The 21426-nt window shown below is 36.5% G+C and overlaps 1 protein-coding gene across 7 annotated transcripts in view; it reads left to right on the top strand.

The window, feature by feature from the left end:
- LAMA2 (laminin subunit alpha 2) overlaps positions 1 to 21426 on the top strand; it is a 777226-nt gene that overhangs the window by 477319 nt on the left and 278481 nt on the right. For all 7 annotated transcript variants that reach the window (XM_036766214.1, XM_036766215.1, XM_036766213.1 and 4 more), the window contains 2 exons: positions 181 to 294; positions 6741 to 6868. In XM_036766214.1, coding sequence (XP_036622109.1) covers positions 181 to 294; positions 6741 to 6868 — 242 coding nt within the window. The remainder of the gene's footprint in view (positions 1 to 180; positions 295 to 6740; positions 6869 to 21426) is intronic.

Here is a 21426-nt window from a genome sequence, read left to right as displayed (position 1 = left end):
CAGAAGTAATAGCTCTATAGTCATGATTCAATAGCTTTTTCCACCTGACAAGTCTGTTTGCGGAATTGGGTTGCTAAAAATTTCTTGGTATTCAACCAAATCCCCCCCAAAAAAACCCCAAACAAGACAAAAACTCTTTATAACCATCAGTTTGACAGATATGTTCTCTCTCTCTCGTAGTCTTGTTGGCCTGGGCATAGGCGAGTTAATGGTACGATTTTCAGTGGCATCTGTGAACCATGTCAATGCTTTGGTCATGCAGAGGCGTGTGATGACATCACAGGAGAATGCATGGTAAGTGTGCCTGCCTTTAGAGACTCTGATCGACAGGGCTGAGGTCTGCTCAATATACCCCTGCAATTGAATGACCACCTTTGGGACCTCAAGTACTTGAGGAAAGAAGTGTTTTGACAGGAAAGATCTTTATATCGAACTGCTTTGCAAGTTAAGAATGCCCTTGTATCAGGATGTAGTCGGTTTGACGAATAAGCAAGAAGAAGAGCTTATTCATATTAGTCTCAAATATTGAAACAGCATAAACAGAAACATAGATGATATGAGTGATGGCAGGGATATATACCTAAGGTTCGAATATAAGATTTTATTCCCTTCCTCAACTGATCTGTCTACCACATTCTATGTAAGTCATCTCTTGTACCCTATGATGACAGGGAAATATAATAATTGAAAGTGGTATTTTTATGAACCAGATTGATAAATATGCTTAATTAGGGTCTGCTGTGTTGGTTGTTATTTTGTTGTTTTTTTTTATTAGAAACTTGAGGACTGAACTAAATACAAAGGAACATAATTTGTTGTTGTTGGTTTTTTCCAAAAATCTAATGTATATTCACACTAGCTGCCTACTTATTCAACAATTAAGTCCATGCCATTATCCAGAAAAATTCTACCCAGGACTGAGCTCTTTCTATCCCACTAAGAAGCCTTTTGGTTTGGTGAATTACGCTGAATAGACTTCTCTGATTAACTCAAGGGCATTTTAGTTTTATATTGTCTGACATGGCATGAAGCTTGAAACAACATTTCTCATTTCATTAGTCTTGCAGAAACACAATTTGAGCCAGTGCCAATTTAGCAGGATATCATACTCTCATTTCCCTGCAGAATTTCAGGCAGTCTCTGTATTGTCTGTATTTCTTAATGTTCTCTCTTTCTCTAGCATTTTCCCCCTACTCTCTCACTTAAAGAAAAACTGCTGGGAAAAGTCCAAAATGAAAATTCAGAGGTTTTGAAATGTAATTTGGCATACAGGTTTATTGATGCTCTTCCTATGTCTCCCCATACAAGATTATGTTTAATTGCATTGCAGTATAAAACAAGATCCTCTTAATTTGTGGATCAGTAGGTTTTTCATGAATAGAAATGTTAAATCGTTCTCACTTTAATTATACTGTAAGTCTTTAAAACATACCTTAGGAAAAAATATTCTAAGATTTACCTTTAAATGCCTCATTTAAATGCAATAGGAAATACACATCCCTAACCTACAAAGAATTAAAATTACCAACATTTCTATAGTACTTCAAGGTTTATGGGGCAAGCACCTTCCTCACAATATCTTGATATAGAAAGTTTAACCACACTTGTCTCCATTTTATAGATGAGGAGGCTGAGGTTCAAAGAAGATCATGGCAGAAACTTGAATCTTGAGTCAGAGAACCTGGATTTGAACCCTGCCTCAGATATGTATTACCTTGTGAATCTGGACAGGTCACTTGGCCTCTGTAGGCCTAAGTATTCTCATTTATAAAATGATGAGGTTGTACTAGGTGATCTCTGAGCTCCCTCCCAGCCCTAAAATAATGATCCTATTGCTTGTCTATTGCCACAAAACTAGTAAGTTCCAGAGTCATAACTTGAACTCAGGTCTCTTGACTTCAAGCCATGTAATATCTCTATCTCCCCATGCTGCCTCACAAAAATATAAGTATTATATTACCAAATTCAGAATACTGGCCCCAGGAAATTCTTTGTAGAATTAGTTAGAAAGGGATTAGTTAATAATGAAAATGCAAAGCTGATTCAGCGCTTCCAAAAATGTATCCATGATGATAGTCTGCTTCATATATAATCTTCCTGGTAGATTAAATTGAATAATTTAACACACGTATTAAACATCTACTAGCATCAAGGCATTGTACATGGGGATGCAAAGAGAAGAAAGAGCCCCTGTCCTCAAGAAACTGACATTCCATTAGAATACATACAAAGCTGAATACAAAAGTAGTGTCATGAGGGAACGCGTTATAACAAATGAGGGAGATGAGAAAAGGACTCGAGAATACACAAGGTGGCACCTGAGCCATGCCTGGAAGGAATCTAGCGATTCCATGAGGCAGAGGTAAGGAGGGAGTGCATTCCAGACATGGGAGAATACTTGTGCAAAGGCAAGAAGCTAGAGGATGAACTATCAAAGTATGAAGATAGCTATCAAGTCAGTTTGACTAGGATGGAGAGTGTGGATAGAGGAATAACATAAACTAAGACTGGAAAGGTAGGTAGGAGCCTAGATTGTGAAGGGCTCTAGATTGAAGGCTGAAAAGTATTTGTTTTATCCTAGAGGCAATAGGGATCCAATGTTTATTTTAGGAGAATGATGTGGTTAGATCTTTGGGGAATATGAATTTGGCAGCTAAGGTGATGATGTAATGAGTTCAGGTAGCGGTTGTATGAATGGAGAGGAGGGGACATGTGAGATGGATGTTGTAGAGGGAGATTATACTTGGCATCTGGTGGGAAAAAGAAGAGAGAATAATGTTGCTGAGATGGGGGTCTAGCATGCATGGGAAAATCGAGCATCGTATTCAGAGAAAGAAAGCAAGGAGTGGTTCATCTAGGGTATTTTCCTATGATTTTTAAGTGCCCTTTAAGTAAAATTAAGGTGGAGAGAATTCATTCTGCCTAGCTAAATGCTGCTATTCTGTTTAGATCATTAGATTTCTGGTGTGATCCACAAAAAGGCCAATGTTTGAGTACTCAGAAAAAGAAATGCTTCACATCAAAGGTATTCTTACTGTCAAGATTTACATAGACTTGTGGATTCTTATTATTATTCATGATGGCTTTTTCAATGATAGAGAGGCATTTTACTGATAGGCTGCTTTTTCCCCCCTTTGAAATATGTTTGGAGATGAACTAAAATATACTCATGACTTAAGATCAAAGCCCAGATCAGACCTATATAAAAAAATCATTTTAACTACTATTGCAAAGAAGCTCAGGATGCTTTCAGAGCCTCAGACTATCCACACAGGAAGATGATCATATCACTTCTCATTTTTCCATCGAGGTGTGTGATGGACATTTTGGTAGGTCTAGTGAGATCTGGAAATACCTTTTGCCTGAGGTTTGGTTAGCAGTTCATCCTTTTCCAGTATTGATGTTTATTTCAGTAGGAGCAGGTCACTACATTATTGCTGCAATCACAAGAAAACTTGAATATTCTAGGCTGTTTCTACATTGTCTCCATTGCTTTTAGCGTGGTATTCAGAGGATCTGAGAAGTTGGTATATGCTATTTCCCCATTTAAAAGATTTCATAATTAGAAGTGAAAAACATGCAAAATAAACTGGAACTCTCAATTAAGCAAGTTTTCAACTGAGCTTTTAAAATTGGCCACTTAAGCAGAAAAAAAGGAGGCAGCTAGGTGGCTCATCAGATAGACAGCCACTTAACCCTGTCTGCCTCAGTTCCTCATCTGCAAAATGAGCTGGAGAAGGTAATGCCAAACCACTTTATTATATTTGCCAAGAAAATCCCAAATGGGGTCACAAAGAGTTAGACATGACAGAAACAATTGAACAACAAAAGGAGAGAAAGAATACTCTTGATTCCAATGACCCCTTTCAAAAGATCCCGTTAGGACTCTATAACCTTTCTGATTTACTAGTTACAGTGAAGGGCAAGGAAGAGCTGAGTTTGAACCCCAGCTCTGTCACTACTCATGCGACCTTGGGCAAATTATTTAACCTTGGGGACCTTGTGGACTAAATGGCCTCTACAGCTTTCAGGAATAAATTCACTATCATGCCTCAAAAGTGATGAAACATAAATATTTGTGCCCATTACTCTCTAGGAGGGATTACCTCAACATAGGCTCATGTCTACATCTCTTTTAAAGAGTATGTACCTGTGTATGGACTCATCTAATTATCATAATAAATTATTATACTTGGAGGTAAATAAAATTATCCCAAAGGATAGATAGAGCTTCAGAGTCCTCTAAATAATGCTCCCCTGGGCTCCCTCTCCTTAAATGTTACCCCTATTCCACTACCCTCCACCCAAATCTTTCACCTATCCTCATCACCGGATTACTGCAATAGCCTACTAATTAGTTTCCCTGTATCCTGTCTACACTCTACCTGCAGAGCTTCTGCAGTCTCTACTCTCTACAATCCATCCTTAATTAATAAACTGATATTCAGAAAGCACAGGTCTAACTGTTCAAGAAACACCAGTGGCTCCCTCTAAGCCCTTTACAATCTGGCTGCAACCTGTCTTTTGAGGCCGATTGCATATTATACACACACATACACACACACACACACTCTGACCTGCTAGATGTTCCATTTAGACAGCACTCATTCTGCCTCTTCCTTTGCAGAGGTTGTCCTACATTCTGAGAATACTCTCTCTCTCTTTCTCTTCATTTCTCCATTTTGGAGTCTCTAGCATCCTTCGATGCTCGACTCAGGAGCTCCCTAACAGAAAGCCTTGCCTGATCACCCAACTGTTAGTGTTACTCATCCACCATGCACCAAAATTAACTTTGCATTATTCTTTGGGTATCATTTTTCTTCCCTGGCCTAGAAGAATATAAGTTCCTCAAGGGCAGAATTTCTCGTTTTTATTTCTATGTCCTCAGTACCTAGCCCATAGTAGTCATTTAATAAATGCTTGTTAATTATTATCTGGACTTAGTCATCTTCACTTGAACAAGCTAAATAAATAATTAAATTGTAAACCAATAGAGATGAAGTTGGTATAAAATCTCTCTATTATCAATTGTAAAATATATTCACATAGATTTAAAGATATATATAATACAGCTCTTCAAAATATATCCCAATAATGTTGTCCCTAAGTGGCCATTCTCTCCTACAAGTTTATTGGCTTTTGCTCTAGACATGAGGGCTAATTTTGAACACTTGAAAAGGAGGTTAGAAGGAACAAATCCAAAAAAGAAAAAGCTTCTCCCACCCCTGCCTATTGCCATAATGCTATGCCCAATGAACCATGAGCCATAAATTCCCAACCTAAATGTGGAGATGAATGAGTCAAGGAGGGCTTTTCAGCACTAAAAATGGTAGGCAGCATTTCTATCTCCCAAACACCCAGTTTCAATGTCAGAAGTGTTTCTAGACCTGTATAGTCCAATTAAATACTAAGGTGGTGTCAACCTTCATCTAAACACAATTTGTTATACAGCACTGTAATTTAACTTTGGAGGCACCTCTATAAAAGGCATTAAATTTTTAAAAAGATGTTTTTATTTTAGAAATTCTCCTGCCTTTAATAATGAGTACATTAGTGACCTCAAGTTGAAGATTATGTGTTATCAAAAACACATACATTTTGATCTCCACTAAGAACATACAAAATTCCTTTTTGTTAATAGGATTTATCCCGATTCTAAAATATATTACCTCAAATACCACAGAAATGCATAAATTTCTGCAAAAATTGAATTACAACATAATGCTTTCATTTAGCTTCTTAAAAAAAATTACTGATCTTTGCCAGGTCCTGATTCTGACTTCAATATTCCATCATTCTTTACATATCCCCACCTTATTTTTATAAGCATCTAAAATTTTCTGTTTCCTCAAGTAAAATTTTCCCTTTCCTCCTCAGCATGTTAAAGCATTGCATAAATAATTAAAGAATTGTTAGCAAACCATACTTAGGATTAAAAAGATAGTGATGCTTCCAGCAGTTAACACAGTGCCTGGAACGTAATAAGGACTTAAAGGCTTGTTGACTTTCAGATGGGTAATATGAAGTGCCACTTCTCTAGAAACTTATTTTATATAGGCACATAGTCTGGGCTTCCATTGTCAATAAAAACTATTGTTTTTGTTATTGTTCAGTAATGTCCGATTCTTCATAACCCCATTTGGAGTTTTCTTGGCAAAGATACTGGAGTGGTTTGCCGTTTCCTTCTCCAACTCATTTGACAGATGAAGAAACTGAGGCACAGTTAAGGGACTTTCCCAGGGTCACACAGCTAGTAAATGTCTGAGGCTAGATGTGAACTCATGAAGATGAGTCTTCTTGATTCCAAGCCCAGTGCTCTATCCACTGCACCACCTAGCTGCCTAAACATAAGTGAAATCATCATTATAATGTGGAGTTATAATCTAAATAAATGTTCTATTCAAGTCTACAAGTAAGTAAACCCTCTCTAACCAATTCATTGCCTTAATATAAATGATCAAAACTGCATAAAATGGAAATTTGTATAATGGAAGAAAATAATGAATTTATGTAATTTTTTAAAGAAAAAGGTATCAATGTGACAAAATTGTCATTTCCAAGTTGAATATTAATTTTCATGTCTGTACTGTTTTACTGCTATAGTATTAACTATTACGTACATAATAGTTAATTTTTTCCTGCCAAGCTACAGACTAGGTGATTTAATAGATCCATTTGGAACTCTAGTTTGATGGTTTTTGTCACCTATATTATAAACTCTAACATATTTTCCCCCTTAGGGATGCAAAGACCACACAGGTGGTCCATATTGCAATAGATGTCTTCCTGGCTTCTATGGTGATCCTACTAAAGGAACTACTGATGACTGTCAGCCTTGTGCCTGCCCATTAAACATACCATCTAATAAGTAAGTAGCAAGACTTATCTATGTCATTATTTTTACAAACAGTTACTAAATTGTGTTACGGTTGTTGTGTGTATGTCAGGGGGAATGGAGTGTTAATGGCAAAAAAAATTTCTATTCCCTCTTTTCTATATGTACAAATGAATTGAGATTTTTTATTTTTAAAAATATATTACTTTGGTAATTGTAAAATTAACTTACAATTCTGAATTTATTTTTCATCTTAAATATTTTAATGAAATATTCAATTGCCTTTAAGTAGTTTATTATATATGTATGTATATATATATAGTACTTTAAGTAGTTACTAATATTTTTCCAAGTGGCACATAAAATTTCTGAAGAAAAGCAAATTCCTTGGGACATCTAAATTGTGGCACAGCTTTTAGTCTGAGTTTACCTAATCAAAAGAATTTTGGCTATAAAAATACCTCATTTCAGATTATTTCTAAACTGATGGTTTGTGAACAACAATTTCCATGTTTACTTGCATCACCACCACGAGTATATTTCCTGGTCTGGAACAAAACAACCTTCAAATCAAACCACTCAGTGTTTCCAATTAAAGATAAAAATGACCATCTGTTATAGAAGAAATAGCATTAGTTGGACTGTTGTGAATAACATTCACTCAAATACCTTTATCTCCAATAAAAGAATCTACTTATTAGAACTTATCGCAGGGATTCCTAACCACTTCTTGTGTCATGAACACATGTTACTCCCTGTGGCAGTCTGGTGAAGCCTATGGAACCCTTCTCAGAATAATGTTTTTAAATGCTTAAAATAGAATACTCAGTACAGAGGAAGCCAATTATATTGAAATACACATCAAAATGTTAATAATAGCAACAAGAAGTTCCCAGATTATATGTTAAGAACTGTTAGTTGCTGGTATTCCTTGTTTTCCCATCATTTTCCACCAGAGAATTTGGGGCATCTCTAGAAAAGGGATTTTTTAAGATCAGTTCTCCAGGTTACCCTCATATTTCTTGGATGGCTGCTAGATGGTTTCTGATGCCTTATTATTTGGGTAGCAGGGCAGGCATAATACTTGGAGCACAACAATGCTGAAAGTGCTTGTGTTTCTTTTTCTGAGTAGTACTTGTCTCTTAATTTGGTGTGCCCTCAGCAATGATAGAAATTAAAATAATCCTATGCCTTCTATTTAGCACTATAATTATTCAATTTTTTTCACATGTTGGGTTTTTTTTTTTCATCTGAAGGGTTCATGGTCTATAGCTTAGTCATTAAGTTCAATTCAACAAACATTTATTGAACACTTACTTTGTGCAAGGCCCAGTACTAAGCACTAAGGATACAGATACAAAATTGAAGACACTCCCTGCCTTAAGGCTACAGTCTACTGTATCCTCCTCAATGACTAGCACAAGATTTTTCATGCATGTATATAGTAGATAATAATAATAATAATAAATGACATTAAACTATGTAAAACATTGTAAGGTGTTTTACATATGCCTCACTTTACCCTCACAACCATACTATGAGGTGATTAGATCTATTGATGATTTCATCTCAGTGCTCAGCATTTTACATGTATTGTCTCATTTAAGCAACCGTGTGATATAAATGCTCTTACTTATTAGTCTCATTTTACAAATGAGAGAACAGAGACTAAGAGGGGTTAAGTGACTTGCCCAGAATCACTTAGCTAATGCGTATCTGAGGTAGAATTCGGATTCAGGTCTTCCTGACTACAAAGGATTGTATCTACTACATGACCTTTGTTGAATTCACTTTCATTTTCTCCAATGGAATTGGACTTAGAATAAACAACTTTTTAAAAATATCAATAGACATCACAGTACATTTCTTCATAAATAAAAAGGGAAGACATAACATTTTTCTATCTATAAAAAAGGAAGTTGAGTTTGTAAATTTTCACTGCCCAAACCAGTGGTTCTTAGAAACTATGTGATTACAATTGTAAGAAGGATTTTAATTAAAAATGCTTAGAAAATGGCTGTTGTATAGATATTTTATTTGCATATAAGAATCTAAAAGTATGGAAGGTGTTTTTCAACTAAAGATAAATGAAAACATATAATAAATAAAGCAAACTATTCTGTTTAAAACTGTTCATTTTGTACTATTACTGCTAAAGCAATAATTTCAAGATTTAAGGAATGCAAAGTCTTTTTCCAATTCATTCACAGACCAGACTATAGTGGAACAAAAGCTATCTCAGATTGGTCAAAAGGTTGAAAAGTTGTCATAACCTGTGATTGCATGTATACTGTCTAGTAATAGATTTTCCTGGGTGATTTATCTATTTAATCCATGCACATAAATCATAGAAAACAAAAACACTTTGGTTCCAAGTTTCTTAGATAATATTGCTACATAAATCATGCACATACATATGGGGATTGATAGACATAATTATTGCAAAATAGATATATATAGACAAACACATATTTTAGTTTCATATGTAATCAGGACTTGGCTTTGCACGTCTGGAAACTGGTCTCTCCATCTTAGATGATGTGGCGTGCTCAAAGCAAAGCCCTGCTTACGTACTCATATGTGCATCATCTGCATCAATCGTTTACAAGTGTCCACTATTTTTGTAGCCCTCTCAGAGATGATGTATATCTACTGTAGAGATAAATGGATAAATTATTACATCTACAACTTCAAACAAAGTTGCAAAAGCTTGGTCCAAAATGTAGATATTAAAATATCTGAACATTTAGCATTATGTAATATCAATAATAATATTAGCAGCTAGCATTTATAAAGTGGCTTAAGGTTTGCAAAGGATTTTATATGTGTTATAGCTTTTGATCCTTACAAGAAAACCCTATGAAACAGGCACTATTATTATCCCCATTTCCCAGGTGAGGACACTGAATCAGAGGTGAAGTGACTTGCATAGTCACACAATAAGTATCTGCAGCAGTATTTGAACCTAGAGCTCACTGTCTCCAAGTCCATTTCTCTATCTACAACGTGACAAAAGTGCCTGAGTATATACAAAGAAGTACTCAGATTTTGCGGGGTGGTTTTTTTTCCCATTTTTACTGAATGTTCAACTTCATACAGCTTGAGTATAGAGAAGAGATACAAAGTCCTTGACCTTTATTATCAGAGAAGGGTGCTATGCTCTATGAGCGAAGCAGAATGGAAGTATCTCAAAAGAAATGCAAGATGTGTAGATTTAGAGAATCCACCCCAAATGTTTACATCGACTATTTGTGCCCAACCTGTGGTATCGCCACAGTTGGATGCATTGTAACTTGACTCTAACATAGTGATGTCATTTTGGTCATCTTCAAGAATGAAAGACAACCACCAACCAATAACCAACCAGAATGGAAGAAACACAAAGTCTTTGACCTTTATTATAAGAACAATCAACCCCTTGATACTTTAAACTAGAAATTTCTTTCAGTACTCATTAAGTGGGGAAGATAATTGTTCTGGGCAGAGGAACATTCTCTTGGTCTTAAAGTTGGGTTTGGAGTCAGATAATATGGGTTTCAATTTTCTATTGACCATCTCTGTGGTGTCACTTAAACTTCCTGGGCCTCAGTTTACTCATTTGTTAAATGAGTGACTTGAACTAGATGATCTCAAAGTCCCCTCCTACAAAAATTATATGATCCTATAAACTCAGAATGTGATTGAACATAGAATGATATATATGATAGATAATGACAGATAGCTATTATAGATAGAATTATAATGGATACAGCTATCCAGTATGGTGCCAGGTACACAGTAGTCTTTTAATTATACTTACTAACTATATTAGCATGACCAAGTCACTATCTCTAAGCCTATGCTTCCTCATCTGTATAATGGGAATAAAATTATAGAAAGCATTAAGCAACCCTTAAAGCACTATATGGACTGTCAGCTATTATCATTATTCATTTCAATCCATTGTGAAGAGTTGAAAGACACATTTGGGTCATAGAGGTTCTTCCAATCAGACCACTAAGACTTCTCTGTTCTTCCAATGCACAAAGTGGGCATTGCATGAGACTTGAGGGACAGGTAAGATTTTAGTTTGCATTTTGGATTAAAATATGGAAGAATCCCAAGCTCATGCTGAAGTCTTCATAAAATTTAAATATTCAAATGGACCTGTGATCTGTATCACAATTGGGAATGTTCCTTACAAGGAGGTAGGTCATAACCTGGCCATCCAGGTTCTTGTCTTTGTACTCCCACAGGTCCACTGTCCACCCAACATTCTTAATTCCATCCTCCCTTCATCTTACCAGTACTAGGGCAGGGTGATGCAATGCCAAATCTAGAATTGGAAGAGGCCTTAAAGGCCTTCAAGAGGAGGAAATTAAGCCTCAGCAAAGCTGTGTGACTTGCCTAAGGTCTCTAAAGTAGTAAATGTCAGAAGCAAAATTTAAAGCCAAGTGTTCTGCAGAACCAGTTCTCTTTATTCTATCTTTGGAGCCCATGGGCTGTCCAGCCCTCATTCTTACCACCCACTTGACCAGCTTATCTTCTTTTATTATAAAAGAATCATTTTTCTCTGATGGCATTTTTTACTCCTTTTCTTCATGGTTCCTTATTTATCATATGCTGCAGCTGACAACACTTCATCAAACACTCTTTACTAGTTTCATTTTTTAATAATTTTGTTTAAAGGTTAGAGTTCCAAATTCTATCCCTCCTTTCCTCCTTCCTCTTCCCCCTCCCTGAGACTGTAAGCAATCAGATATAGGTTATACATGTGCATACTAATTGCATTTGGATGCAATTTGATTTGTATACAAACTTCTAAATGGATCTACCTGAATAATAAAAACAGAATTCTGTTGCTAATTTTAAAAAAGAGCATTTTCTACATTAAAGATACCTCTTCTCCCCTGACCTCATCATTTGTCAGGGATGGAGGCGGAGTAGGGAATTGGCTGATCCTTCCCAGTTTGGAGTCACACCAAAATCCACCAAGGTGCCACCTGTTACTTTTCAGCATTTGAAGAAAGTGCCTTGTGAGCCAGGAGCTCCTGAGTCCTACATGGCATTTTAGTTGGTAATCCAGGAAGTGGCACTCTTTCCCCCTGAGCTTGCCAATGAGCCTTAAGTGACACTTCTCTGGAATGGCTATGTAATCACCAGCAATCTCCCTGCTCTGCCTCTTCCTGTCCCAGCACAGTGAGCTGCATATTCTGGCCAAATCCAAAGTCAAAGTCACTCCATTTTTCAGCCTAAATTCGCTGGGGAAATTATCCTCACTCATGATTATCTCCTTTCTTTCTCCCTCTGTGAGTATTATTATTTTCACTGCTAGGGAAATGTCATATTCCACCCTGGAGATGACTACAATTTCAGTAGTAGGGGGAGTGGTTTCTCAGTTTCTATAGAGCTGAATTTCCTAGGCTGAGTGGCTTTGTTTAAATGCATCCTGTCCAATTTTCATATTTGTAAAAGCTTTAAATCGGTTATTTCTCATCACTAGTTGTAGGCCAGCAGTTTGGAATAGTGGAGTGAATACCTGGATTCCAGTCTATCTTTTCCTAGGAGTCTCAGTTTCCTTATTTATAAAATGGAGATGTCTGCTCCTCTACTCATAGGAAGATTTTTTTAAAAAATGAATGTATGTGACTTTGAAATGTGTAAAGAAATTTATAAATAGGAGTTGATGTTAATGTTTGATTTTGTAAAGCCTGGCAAACCAGACCCTTTCCTGAAAGGTTTAAATTCTTACTGGAATGCTTTAGAGTTTCCTATGAAAAGTAATTAGGAATCTGAAATATACTTCACTAATAGCATTCCATAAATATTTCAGCAACAGTAAAGTGTTTATGGAAATATCCCTTCCCTGGAAGTTTGGGAACTACATTCTAGTCTTAGCTTTGCTACTAAGTAAGTCTGGGACCTTGGGCTAATGACTTCATCCCCTGGGCTTCAACTTCTTCATCTTTTAAAAAGAGACTCCTGAGCTCATAAACTTGAAGCTGGAAAGAAACTTTGAGATTATTTGGTCCAAATGATCAGAAATGTTAAGCGATTTACCCAAAATCACAAAAAATCTTTAAGTTACAGGGCCAGGATTCAAACCCCAATCCACTGACTAACACATTTGCCATTTAGCGTATCTGACCTTCACTAAAACATTTCATTATCATTTTGTCCTTGGTAACGTATGAATATCATAGAAGTGACAAAACCAATTCCATTCAAATTAAGTAACATTTAGAAGAGCTGACACTTACATAGCCTTTAAAGTTCGCAAAGAATCTTATACATTATCATATTTGGTCTCCTCAACAAGAAAAAGCTACAAGTATTCAATAGTGCTTGCATTATTTTACTGATAAGATAAGCAAGGCTGAGAGAGTTTAAGTGACTTTCCTAGAGTAAGTATCTAAGGGTAGATTTGAACCTAGGTACAGGTCTGACACTCCACATAATCTGTCACACTGCCTCCTAAAATGGCTAAAGCACTATTCAGGAAACTTGGTCAGATACAATGTCTGACTAAAAACATGGTCCCTGCCCCCAAGCAGCTTATAGTTAAGTAGAGATTATATAACATACACACAAATAACTGAATACAAAATTATACATGAATATATAAAAGTGTTATGTGAAATTTAAGGGGAGAAAAGTCATTGTCGGCTAGAGACAATCAGGTAACACTTTCTGAAGGAGATGCTGGAGGTTGAAGGGGTGTAGTACAAAATTCCAAGTATAAGGAAAGGCACTGGCAAAATTCAGAGGAAAGCATAGAGTGTTTATTGGAGACAAGGCATAGTCCAGTTTGGTTTTTAGAGTATATCGAGTAGGTTAGAAGAAGCAGTATGGCCTGGCGAAAATACAGTAACAGCAATATTGTTTTAAGAATGACTTTCATAGAATAAGTTATTTTGATTAGTATAAATACCCAAATTAACTACAAAAGACATATCAAGAAAGATGTCTTTCTCTGCATCCAGAGAAAGAACTGATAAAGAGAAGTATGTATAGAATCATTTTACATATATATGTCTATTTGTGTCTAATGGTAGCCATCTCTAGGGTGGGGAAGGAAGGGTAGAAGAAAAAAATAGAAAAAAGAAAAAAATTTATATGATAACTTTGTGACATATTTAAAAGGAAATTGTACATAGCAGATTTGCAGTTTCATGTGCAATCATCTTTCTTATTATACTGTTATGGAAATGCTTGTTTTATTCTATAAATTAAAAATAATTTTTTTAAAAATCCTTAGTTTCTGTAATATGGGAGCATTATATTAGGTAACCACTGAAGTCCTTTCAAGTTCTAGATTTATGAATCAATATCACGTAAGACAAAGGAATCTTAACATTAATCCTTAGGTACAATCAGTAATCATTTGTTGAATACCTGCTATGTGCCAAGCACTGAGGATACAAGGATTAAAATGTAATAATTCCTACACTCATGGAGCTTATATTCTATCAGGGAGTCAATGTGTACAGACACATATCATTTTTATAGTCCTGTCTGCTTCCTGAGTTGTATCAAGGATTTTTTTTTTACTGAAATAACAAAATAATCTTACATCCTAATACTTTTTTTGGAGAGGGGAAGGCAGGGCAATTGGGGTTAAGTGACTTGCCCACAGTCACACAGCTAGTAAATGTGTCAAGTGTCTGAGGTCAAATTTGAACTCGGGTCCTCCTGACTCCAGGGCCGGTGCTCTACTCACTGTGCCACCTAGCTGCCCCAATACTTTTTTTAAATACAAAAACATTTCTTGTCCAATAGTACAAGTTTATAGACCATTAAATGTAAAGAAATAATAGCAAGAGAGTCACTTGTCTTGGAACCATTTCTCTTCGAACCCTATCAAAAAGATGAGAATGTAATAAGTTTATAATGATGTGATAATGTGTTATTCAGTAGTTTAAGAAGTTGACATTTGTTTTACAAATGTTATCCATGAGCTTTACAAAAAACCTATGAGCTAGATATTAAAAGTATTGTTATCCCAATTTTATAGATAAGAAAGTGAGACTCTGACACTTAAGGGACCCCCAGTCGCATAGCTAAGATGACTCCAGTCCTGTGTCACCAGTTGCCTATGGGACATTTCAAATTGCCTTCCTGGAGGCATTTCTAATTCATTATGTCTAAAACAGACCTCACCTTTTCTTATACCCCTCCCCTTTCATTCTTGCCTGTTTCTTTTGAGGGCCAGACCATCCTTCCACATTCATACAAGTTTGAAGAATCAGTGTTATCCTTGACTTGTCACTCACCCCACATTTTTAAGCAGTTGCCACATCTTGTTTCTTCTTATACAATTTCTGACCCCTTCTTTCTACTGAAGCAACAACCATCACTGTAGTTCAAGGGCCCCCCCCACTTCTCACCTTTAGTGTTGCTATATATTTCTATTTGTTCTCCCGGCTTAAAATCTCTATGACAATCCATCCTCTACACAGATGTCAAAATTATTTTCCTTTAGCAGAAGTCTGATCCTGTCCTCCTGCTGAATATACCCCAGTGGCTCCCTAGCATCTCTAGCACAAAACATAAATTCCTCTCCCTCTGTGACTTCATTTTATCTTTGTAGCTTTAATACATGGTATTCCCCTTCCCACAATTCACAATCTAGCAAAACTGGCTCTTGTTTTTTTTTCTCATTCTTGATCCTCCATTGCTCATCTCTATGGCTTTTCACTGGCTGTTCCCCATACCTTAGATGTACTGTCTCCTCACCTAAAACTCTTAGAACCCCAAGTTTTCTTCAAAACTCAGCTTAGGTGCTACCTCCAACATAAAATCTGTCCTGATCTCTGCAGATCTGGCACCCAAATTACCATGTATCTATTTAATTCTATTTTTCATATACCCATCTTTGTCCACACTCTCTTCCACAATAGAATGTAAACATCCCCAGCATGTTGCATAGTACCTGGAGGTACTTAATAAATGCTTGTTGACTGATAGATAACTAGTCAGGAGTGGAATTTGAACCCAGATCTAACCTAATTACAACTCCTATACTATATACTAAGTTTAGAAGAACATAAGGAGCCAACTTTCAGTATTGGAGCCTGTGGATGTTCAGGCCAAATTCTCCCTTTCAAATCAGTAAATGCTAGCAATTCTGTGATTGACTTAAGAAGAAAATCTTCCATTCCCCATCCTGCCTACTGTTTACCTCCATGAGTACAACAGTGTGTGCTCAGACCACTTAATACACCAGTGTCTTGAAACTACTGTTGTGAATGACATTAGTCAGAATGATATCATTGGAATGATAATTGCCACTTTACTGGAAAAGTACTCCTTCCCCTTCCCACCACATGAATGCTTCTTGAACTATGTGTGCCATATGTATACCATAGTACAAGCTATATATTATCTGTCTGTTCCTAGAGGGGGTAGCCCCCTCCCCGCTTTCCAGTCTTCTTACACTTCCTCCCCAAAATGTACTTCTCAATCCAGTTCACTTGCCTCTTGGGTTTTTTCGTGAACAAGACAGTGCATCTCTTCTCTCTGAGCATTTTCTCTGGCTGTCCCCTATGCCCAGAAATGCTCTCTCTTCTCTGCTCCACCTAGTCATTTTCCTGGCTTCTTTAAGACTCAATTAAAATCCCACTTTCTACAGGAAGCCTTCCCCAATCCCTATTAATTCCAGTGCCTTCCTTCTGTTAATTATTTCCTATTTATCCTGTATATCTTGCTTGCCCTGTGTGAGTATGTGTGTGGTGTGTGTGTAGTATTTTGTCTCCTCCATTAGATTATAAGTTCCTTGAGGGCAGGGACTGTCTTTTGCCTCTTTTTGTATCCTCAATGCTTAGCACAGTGCCAGGCACATAGTAGGTGCATAATAAATGTTTATTGATTGATATGGCCCACAAGAAAGAAACTAAAGAGCATGAAGAGGTTTAGACTGTAGAAGCTGAATAGATGAATGAAAAAAATCAACTTTTAAGCAGTTACTAAGCACTGTGCTAAGTGTTGAAGACACAAATAAGAAAGCTAGACTATTCTGAAGGAAACCACATTCTGAGGGGGGGATCCTTAGAAAAGAGGTTTCAGGTGCAGGTCAGATGGATAGGTCCTATTATCCTTAGGGTTCATCAGCAAAACAAATGGTAGTGTACCATCTTTGGTGTCATTTCCATGAATAAAACCATATACATTTTAATGTTGAATCACTGGGAGTGTCAAGGTCCTTGGTGAGGGGAACTTTATTTTCTGGATCTTCAGTGTCTATGGGCACTGAGTAGACAGGGGCCACAAGCACCTACAGAAGCACTTGCCAAGTTGCATCTCCACAAAAGTGGAGGCTTTTCCACCATGAATACTTTCTTCGAAAAGATGGACAAGAAGTGCTAGACATAGAGATAATCCAATGACATCGCAAAAATGAAATGAATTCTAACTTAACAAATAGGAAATGACCAGTTAGTGCTTTGGAAATCATTCCTGAATCAGCTGTGCACAATCTGTCAATTGACTTGTTTAAAGCAGAGATCAAAATCAATACCAAATTAGAAGAAAGAATAAAAATGAGAAGAAGATTTGGTGTGCAATTAAAATGACTTCAATATAACCTATTTAAACATGCTGTTGAGTCAAAAAAAATGAAAATAGGCAAAAAAAACCCACCAGACCTCAGAAGAAATTATCACCAATGAAAAACTTGATATTCTTACCAAGTACAGATTTGACAACTCAGGGCAACACTGATTTAAAATATAGATTTGGATATTAAATCATATGCAGGTAGTTGATAGAAGATAATAAGCAGTACCATCTTTCAAAGTAGCAAAAATTTTTAAAGAAAGGATGGTGGGAAATCCATTTAAGTCACATCATCCCAAAAGTAGTTAAGGGTGAAAATGGAAAGAGTATAACAAACAAATGAAAAATATAATCTATTTTTCAAGATTATTATAACTATTCTGTCCATTAATGACAGTGGAGTCACCATGTTTGAACTCTAATTAATAGCCACTGATACACTGGATGAGGAAACAGAAATACTGAGAAAGAAAGCAAAGATGAGAACAGCAACTGAACTAGATAAAGTCTACCCAGAGAGAGTCTGTGCTAGACTAAACATAGTTTTGAGGCTATTGAGACTTCAGCTCTCAAGATATGGTAAAAATATATATGTTTGTGTGTGTGTATACATACATACACACACACACAAACATATATATATATGTATATATGTGCATATATGTATGTTTTTTCAGGAGTATTCCAAAAGGTCATCTTTGATGAAGGTATGAGAAAGGGAACAGTCTTTTGCATACTATATAATTGAGCAGGCCACATCTTTACAGCCATACAGCTAACAAAGATGGAGAGAATGCGAGATCACACTGCTTATTGGTTCTTGAATATAAAATCATTTAATTGGGCAAAGCAAAAACTCCATTGTAAAGGCTTTTCTCCAATAAGATGGCTCACATGTACATTTTTAAGTCATCCAAACTTCCTTGAGAGACACAAAAGAGATAAATGTGTTCAATGACTGCTTATAAATATCAAATGAGAAATAATGCATGCTAATGAAAGGTGCTCACCATTGTCATGAAAAATGTCCAAACAGCAGAATATAAATGGAAGTGTGATTCCTGATGGATGGTCAGGTCTCCCAGATGTTCCCGTTTGCAGGTGACATTGTGCTGACTGCACCAAACTCCAGAGCATTGTGACAGCTCCTGAATGAGGCTCCTAATTATTCTAAAATATTTTACCTAGCTGTTCACAAAGGAAAACCAAGTAATGAAGAATGCCTCTTGTCTAGACTGTAGTAAGCAATTTGATGGACAGCCCATTCGGCTAGTCCATCATTATATCTTGGACAGGCTCTGTAGAGGGCCAATGAACTAGGACAAGAATTGATGGGAAAAGACGGGCGGGCTAAATTGTCTTTGGAAATTCATCAGTACTATTAATAACCCTAACTGTCCTCTCTACAATAAAAAGCCATCTTTTTAATACCAATAGATACCTGATAGTGAGATATATATACATATATATATATACACACACATATATATGTATATATGTATATGTACATGCACACACACATATATACATATGAATACCTAAGTCTGAATCAGGAAATATCACAGGCTCCAATGTGCATGTCACTGAAGGCACATGGTGAGCATAAGTTCAGCATATTATCAATGAAGAATTGTGCAGGTAAATGGAAGTAAAAGGTTAGAAATATATATGACCAGTAAAGGAGGTAGACCAATCATATAATGGGAACGAGAGGTAACCAATGAAAAATCTGTGTGCTTTGTTTGAACCCACTCAAAGTCTGCAAATCTAGAGAAAGACCAGTACACTGAAAGGAGCCTTGTGGAGGATTTATGAGAGGTCATTGACAAGAATTTGCACAGGATAAAAAGGCATAGATGGAATGCATTCTCTGCCATTTGAGAGAGTATATTCCCGCTGATGTGGTCATGGGTCCATTGAAATATCTACATATTCATTTTTCATTTCTGTTGTTTACTATCATTAATGAAGCCTGTGTAGCTTTTTAGTAGCACTCAGAGCTTCCAGTCAGTAGACTGTATACCTCTACCTGCTTCTTCTCAATCTGATTCTTGTGATTTTTTTTTATAATCCTGAATTGTCTTTTAAAGATAATCTTCCATTTTAATTACTTAAATCTTTACACAATATTTTGTCTTAGCTAAAAATAATTTCATGATTTAAACATGGCAACGTTGCCCTGGGGGTAAATCCAAAGATTATTTTTTAAAATATTATTAGAGATTGGAGCAGAAATATTTTTTTTTAAATGCAATTTATTTCTTTAACATATTTGGTTTTCAGCATTGATTTTCACAACAGTTTGAATTACAAATTTTCTCCCCATTTCTGCCCTCCCCCCCCACTCCAAGATGGCGTATATTCTGGTTGCCCTGTTCCCCAGTCAGCCCTCCCCTCTATCACCCCCCTCCCCTCTCATCCCCTTTTCCCTTCCTTTCTTGTAGGGCAAGATAAATTTCTACGCCCCATTGCCTGTGTATCTTATTTTTTAGTTGCATACAAAAAGTTTTTTTGTTTTTGAACATCTGATTTTAAAACTTTGAGTTCCAAATTCCCTTCCCTCTTCCCTTCCCACCCACCCTCCCTAAGAAGTTGAGCAATTCAACCTAGGCCACACATGTATTAGTATAACCCTTCCACAATACTCATGTTGTGAAAGGCTAACTACATTTTGCTCCTTCCCAACCCATCCCGCTTTATTGAATTTTCTCCCTTGACCCTGTCCCCTTTCCAAAGTGTTTGTTTTGATTACCTCCACCCCCATCTGTCCTCCACTCCATCATCCCCCCACCTTTTATTTTTTTTTTATCTTCCTCCCTCTTCTTTCCTGTGGGGTAAGATACCCAACTGAGTATGTATGGTATTCCCCCTCAGGCCAAATCTGATGAGAGCAAGGTTCACTCATTCCCCCCTCACCTGCCCTCTCCCCTCCTCCCAAAGAACTGCTTCCTCTTGCCACCTTTATGCGAGATAATCCACCCCATTCTATCTCTCCCTATCTCCCTCTCTCAGTATGTTACTCTCTCATCCCTTAATTTCATTTTATTTCTTTTAGATATCTTCCCTTCATCCTCAACTCACCCTGTGTCTGCTCTCTCTCTTTTACATATCTATATAAACACATACATACACATACATACATATACACATAGATACATACATACATACACATTCACTTATATATATACTTAAACATATATATATATGCATATATATATATGCATATTCCCTTCAACTACCCTAATACTGAGGTCTCATGAATCATACTCATCATCTTTCCATGTAGGAATGCAAACAAAACAGTTCAACTTTAGTAAGTCCCTTGCAATTTCCGTTTCTTGATTACCTTTTCATGCTTCTCTTGATTCTTGTGTTTGAAAGTCAAATTTTCTATTCAGTTCTGGTCTTTTCACTGAGAAAGCTTGAAAGTCCTCTATTTTATTGAAAGTCCATATTTTGCCTTGGAACATGATACTCAGTTTTGCTGGGTAGGTGATTCTAGGTTTTAATCCTAGCTCCATTGACCTCCGGAATATCGCATTCCAAGCCCTTCAATCTCTTAATGTAGAAGCTGCCAGATCTTGGGTTATTCTGATTGGGTTTCCACAATACTCAAATTGTTTCTTTCTGGCTGCTTGCAGTATTTTCTCCTTGATCTGGGAGCTCTGGAATTTGGCAACAATATTCCTAGGAGATTTCTTTTTGGGATCTATTTGCAGAGGCGATCGATGGATTCTTTCAATTTCTATTTTGCCCTGTGGCTCTAGAATATCAGGGCAGTTCTCCTTGACAGTTTCCTGTAAGATGGTATCTAGGCTCTTTTTTTGATCATGGCTTTCAGGTAGTCCAATAATTTTTAAATTATCTCTCCTGGATCTATTTTCCAGGTCAGTGGTTTTTCCAAGGAGATATTTCACATTGTCTTCCATTTTTTCATTCCTCTGGTTCTGTTTTATAATATCCTGATTTCTCATAAATTCACTAGCTTCCACTTGCTCCAATCTAATTTTTAAAGTAGTATTTTCTTCAGTGGTCTTTTGGACCTCCTTTTCCATTTG

The sequence above is a fragment of the Trichosurus vulpecula genome, chromosome 7 (assembly GCF_011100635.1).
Source record: "Trichosurus vulpecula isolate mTriVul1 chromosome 7, mTriVul1.pri, whole genome shotgun sequence".
Taxonomy (NCBI): domain Eukaryota; kingdom Metazoa; phylum Chordata; class Mammalia; order Diprotodontia; family Phalangeridae; genus Trichosurus; species Trichosurus vulpecula.
Note: the sequence above shows the minus strand (reverse complement) of the source record. Positions and strands in the feature narration are given on the sequence as shown.